The sequence below is a fragment of the Theobroma cacao genome, chromosome 2, assembly GCF_053813885.1.
Source record: "Theobroma cacao isolate CCN51 chromosome 2, ASM5381388v1, whole genome shotgun sequence".
NCBI classification, from domain to species: Eukaryota; Viridiplantae; Streptophyta; class Magnoliopsida; order Malvales; family Malvaceae; genus Theobroma; species Theobroma cacao.
This window is the reverse complement of record NC_142640.1, coordinates 18,525,931-18,531,998: the sequence shown is the minus strand read 5'-3', so window position 1 is coordinate 18,531,998 and position 6,068 is coordinate 18,525,931. Positions and strand designations below refer to the sequence as shown.

The 6,068-nt window shown below is 30.5% G+C and overlaps 1 protein-coding gene across 1 annotated transcript; it reads right to left on the bottom strand.

The window, feature by feature from the left end:
- Window positions 1-388: 388 nt before the first annotated feature.
- On the bottom strand, window positions 389-2,775 carry LOC18609052 (uncharacterized). Its single transcript, XM_007044022.3, has 3 exons — window positions 2,441-2,775; window positions 1,255-1,278; window positions 389-871 (listed from the first exon to the last, which is right to left on the bottom strand). The coding sequence occupies exons 1-3, from the start codon at window positions 2,637-2,639 to the stop codon at window positions 555-557; spliced, it is 540 nt and encodes a 179-aa protein (XP_007044084.1). The 5' UTR covers window positions 2,640-2,775; the 3' UTR covers window positions 389-554.
- Between the last annotated feature and the right edge of the window lie 3,293 nt (window positions 2,776-6,068).

Genomic DNA, 6,068 nt, shown 5'->3' with positions numbered 1-6,068 from the left:
GCTAGGAAACGAGCCAATAAAGCAAGGGAGTCCTTAAATTAGGAGCGCAACAAATAGTCAATCCAAGTACCGGAACCAAGTTCAAGTCGGAGTCAAGGTCTACACAGTGTACCATAGTTTAATTTGGTTGAAACCAAAATAGGAAATTTAAGTGCAATCCCTCAGGGAACATTTTCAATGTTGAGACAAGAAAATGCTCCATCTAGCCAACAAACTGTGGCCCCCATACAGTGGATTAATCAAGGGGTGCAAGCTAACCAAAAGAATGGGATTTTACCAACATGTTTCCCAACAAATTATCCTAGCACGAGTAATAATCATAGTATCTTATTCTTTTCCCCGTTGTTCCCCTTAAAAGATGCTCAAGAATATAATGAGTTCAGTCGAGTCTGGCAAACATCCAAATTGTTTTCATTGCTCTAGTGTGCTTCATATTCAAACAGTTCTAAAATTATATGGCTATTATAAAAGCCACAATTTTTCTACATTTTTTACAAGCACAAGAGGAAATATTTCAAATTAAAAACCTAACTAAAAAGAATATATATGCACACTCATGTATCTACCCTTTCGCTATCTTTCCACCCCAGTTCATGGGCTCGTTTCTCCCACAAGGCTGTAAGCTTAAGCTCCTCTCTTAGTTCTGCTTCAGCCTTTTCCCTGGCTTCCTCACAAGTCCCCACTCCTGCATTGCATTTTTCTGCTTCTTTCTGGTAATGTGAGGAGGCTCTTTTGGTGTCAATTGTTAGTGCCCAGGTGTGCTTCAAGGTATCATTGCTTACTATCTTCTGTAAATTAATCTCCTCAGACAGTAAAGCAACAATATCCTTCTCTAGTTCTTCATTTACATCTGGATCATTTTTACCACAATCTGCATAATAAAGAACATCATTTGAACAGACAGAGAGACTAGAATAAAAGGAATTTAACTCCGATGTATCAATTCCCAACTGCTAATGTTTCCAATGAGGCAGTGACTTGACTCTCTTTTGCTATGAAATTGAGGTCAAACAAAAGCTGAGCAAGTGGTTTAGATGAACAGCTATTTTAAGTAAAGATTGGTTTCGAGGTTCTATGATAAACTTCAGTTTGACCTGTCCTGTCTAATAGGAACAACGAAAGGTTCTAGCAAGAGCTCAGGGTGAAATTTTCTTCAACTTCAGTGGTCTCAATTATCAAATCTACTAAACCCAGCCCCCATGCAGCAAGGAATTATAGCACCTAGAAAACTAAAGCAGAGGCAGATGAACTGACCTGAGTATGTGCTGTTGACTAATCCTGCAATAATCATGAAAACACACAATTAACAGAATGAAACTTTGGAAAAAAAAAAGATGCAAATGATACCTATAGGATCACAGATACACACCATAGATAGTGTCACTCAACTGAAGTGTGAGTTAAATGTTTCTCTACTTCCCTGATTTGAATAAGTCCTCTTTTTTCCCCCTTAATGAGTACATGTTCTAAAATTAAATGCAATACAGCAGTCTTATTTCTTTCTCAAAGATCTAATGCAAGTTTAAATCATATACCTATGAGCTTATTCAAAATTTGTCCTCGGAAATATCATTTCAAGGGAAAGCCATGACTAGCTCCAATTGCAAATTTGATAACCAACACTCCAACATCTAAAGAAATACAGTAGCCACAATTACCCTAGCCATTTAACTACAAGAAACAGGGCAATACACCCAGAATGATACATTATGTTCCTCGTGTATGAAACTATTTGGACTTGCAGGATTTCTAAACATATGTATTTAAACCAAATATAGAAAGAATCTAAGTACACCCAACTTCAGGACATTAAACACACAGAGAACCATGCTTGATAGTTTTGATGTTAATTGGGTTCATCAAAAGGATTTTCAAGCTTCAAGGGCTCCCAGTGACATGACTTAGCAGTGCAAGTCTTTGAGCAGAGTCCCAATAGCTTGCTGTTACTAATGATTATCAATCTTGATCTGTGCTTCAATTTATCATTCCAAGCTTAGCCCCGGAATGCTGCCTAACTAGAAAATAAGCCAGTTTCTAACAAACCGGATTAATTGGTATTTACAGTCTAACAAGCCATAAAAACTTAGTAACTGACTGCTTATACTCTATGCCAATTCAACAGCCAACAGATCACTAGTACATTTCATGGCAACAAATCCATGATCTGCCAACATTAATTTTTTAGCAAAGTAGAATAGCATTTTCCAGATGTAATGACAAATCTTTCGGGTAGATACAAGAATGGAAAAGAACGCAAACTTAGAGCATGATAACTCTCAGCCAAAATAGCAACTCATACTAATAATAAACATTTCAATGATTACACGTATACTATACCCAGAAAAGGAAAACGCTTCAACATGAAAATTAACGACCGCCATTTCTCGAAAGGTTTCAGCTTTCAAACAGTTAGTGAAAGGCAAAAATCCGACTAACTAACCTGGTAGTAAGAGAAAGTTTGTCTCCAAAGAGCAATCACAAACACAAGAAGGACATGATGCCTGAGCTGTTGACTTCTCCTTCAAACGCCAGAACAGAGTTGGACCTAGAATGTAACCAACCAGACACACACAAACAAAAGCAAAACCAAACCTTAAAACCACCTGACACCAAAACCTTTGCTCAGAACTATGAGCCATTCTATACAACTCCTACCCTTAAAGAATTTAAAGGAAAATAAAGAGAGAGAGAGAGAGAGAGAACAGCACTACTCAGACCATTTCAAATTCTGGGGTCAAAATTGGAGTTTTAGACTTAAGGAATATCACTCAAGACTGTTTGTCCATGTACCGAAATTTTGCTAAAATTGCAAAGTACCCAGATTCAAAGATCTGCTTCACAGTGCAAGAAATTGGGCTAAGACTGTTTATCAAATTAAGGCTTCATCTTTAATGATGCAAAGTTATCTTCTTCAAGGCAAAAAAGAAAAAGAAAAGGGCAAATTACGCTTGGGTGTATGGAATGCAAGCAGATGAATGGCCGGTCGTTTTAACCAAAATTACTTCCGATTGGTGTAATATGTATAATTTATATAACTTCAAATGTCATAGATATGTATTGTGAAGACGAAAATATCCTTAACTTGCTCTTGGTTTTAACATACGAAAAACAATCAAAATTTAAATTGAACATTTACTTAATTGTATAGAGTTACACGTCCAATTCAACTCGATTTGTCTCAAAAAACCTAAATTGAGGTTGAAACTATTCTTTGATAGCATAGTCATCTTGAAATTATGGTGATTATACATGTAGGAAAGCGTATAATATATATTGTACATAATAGCTAAATCACTTATACTTTCTATTAAAATACTACATACATTTTTTTAAAATAATATGTACAATAGCTTATAATAATTAAAACATTCAAAAAAATACATATTTATATTATAAATTTAAGGATTTATATTTAATGCACCGACAATGTATAAAAACTATACATTGTCAGCTCACCAAATGTTGCCTAATGAGGTAAAATTAAAAATTTTTAAAAATTTAAATTTAAATATTAAAAAGTTATTCATAATTAATTAAATAAAAAATTCTCTTTTTTTTCTCTTTCCAACTCCCCCATAATGTTATTTTATTGTTTTACTTTTTTTTTTTTATCTCTCTCTAACTCCATCTTCTTCACTCCTTCTTTTGCTATTAAAGTTACAAATTTAAATACTTCACTTTTTCCCTAACCTCCTTCACTTTTTTTTTTCTGGTTCTTCCATGTGCATTGTGTTGCTGAGACCTTAAGACAGAAAGAGTGAAAAATTTGATGTGGAGTTTTTTTTTTTGTTGAGAAAAAAAGACTGTTGTCAAATGGGGTGGACAATAGGCTAATTTGACCACCAATTGTGATAAAAAAATCCTTAAATTGTGATTGTGGGATAGTATTAGTGTTGAAAAATTTTTTTAAAAATTTTGTCATAACTTCTGTTAGAATTTTAATTTGATATTAAATTGATCTTAGTTAATTACTTTTACCATTTTTATTGGTTATCACATTATAACCTAAATCAAATTAAAAGTAAAACCTTAATTTATTTATTTAAAAAAATTGATTATGACATTATAACCCTAAATCAATTGTAAAAATCACATAAAAATGTAAAAATTATCTTGAAATCTCTTGAAGTTGAATAATTTTGCAAACTTAATTTTAATGCTAGAAGAAGAAAAAGGGGAGAATAAGATAATCAAATAAGGATAAAAAAGAAGAGAACAATCAAAGAATGTTGTGAGGGAGTTAGAGAGAGAAAAAAAGAATTTTTTTTTATTTAACTAATTATTAAAAACTTTTTAATATTTAAATTTAAGTACTTAAAAATTTTTAATTTTACCTCATTAATGAGGTGGCAACGTTTGGTAAGCTGACAGTGTATAGAAACCTTTACACTATAAGTGCATTAAATATTAATTCTAAAAATAAATCTATGAAATTATTATGTACATTATAACTAATTGACATGTACATCTTATTATAAGAATATGTATATATTATATTATCATAATAATATATACATTAGCTTATGATAATTGAAACATCTACAAAATTTTTTCATCTATCTTATATATAATAATCAAATGATATGTCTATTACTTTATAATTTACTTGTACCTATTTTAGAAAGTTATTTTAGGTAATTCCAATTAATTTTTCATTACACTAAAAATATCATCATTACACATTTCAATAACCTTTTTCAATAAACCATCGAGCATTAGTTTATTAGTATTTTATTGCACTGAAGGGTCTTTTTCACAAAAATGTCCACTTTGGGTTCTTTTGCGAAAGTCAAGAAGAATACCCGGATCCCTATAAAGAGTTTAAAAGCGGTTAACGAGACTGTTATCATAGGAAAATTACAATTTGGGATAAAAGAATGAAAATAATTATCATTACATCATTGGGAAAAATAATTACAAAAATGGAAAAACAACTTTTCAAAGTTAATATTTAATAAAGAAGGAAATCGCTCCCTATACAATTAAGTAAAGTACATATTTTAATGCACAATATAATTACTCAAACCTCAGTACAAGAGTGGGATGCACAAGTACTTGTTAACTAATTTTATCCGATCAAGAAAAAGTACATATTCTAATACACAATTTACTTACCAATACATCAAAATGTACATACGATTACATTAGGATATACAAGTACTACTTGTTCACTAATTTTATCCAATTAAGAAAAAGTATATATTCTAATATAAAATGATTTATCAATTCATTCGAATGTACATATTCACTTAATTGTATAGAAACTAGTTAATGAGTATTTATACATTCTATTGCAATGATATGTAAATTAAGTTGAATTTATAAGAACATGCCTATATTAATTTTTGAATGCTTTATTTTTCAAATATTATTCTTAGATTTGTTTTTCTTGAAAGAACATTGTATTTGTTATAATGGTAATTGAGAGAGTTTTATAACAGATTTATTTTAAATTTTATATAATAATAATAATACTAATAAAATTTTATAAATTTTTAATTATCTACTAAGTTTGATCTCATTTCAAAAATACTTATTCAAAGGTGTAGAAAATCAAACATTTTCTTATTGGCGTGTTGACACGTGAGTACACGCACTTTAAGGTATAAGATTATTTAGACTAGCAAAGGGCCCGCACGTTGCAATGGGCAGAAGTATGATATTTCAAAACAAAAACTAAAAAAAAAAAAAAAAACCACGAATGGAAGGACTTAATTAATCTTTGATCTCTTTTTTCTTATCAATTTATTCCAAACCATAAGAATTTTAGATAGTTAAAAAGAAAAAAAGAAATAATTAAGGAGAGAGGAAACAAATAATAAAGGAGAAATAAGAAAAATAAGATTATGAATCATTTTATAATTTTTTTGTTCTCTTTTCAACCTTTACAAAAATTTTTATGTGCTTCGCTTTAACTTCTTAATTGCCCATTTTTTATTTATTTTTTCTTTCACCTAATCCCTCATTCTCTCATCTAGCTATCTCTTTCATTCTCGTGTCTTCGTTTCTTTAATGTCCAAAAAAAAAAAAAAAACTAAAATAAGAGAAAATTTAGAAATATCCTTAGT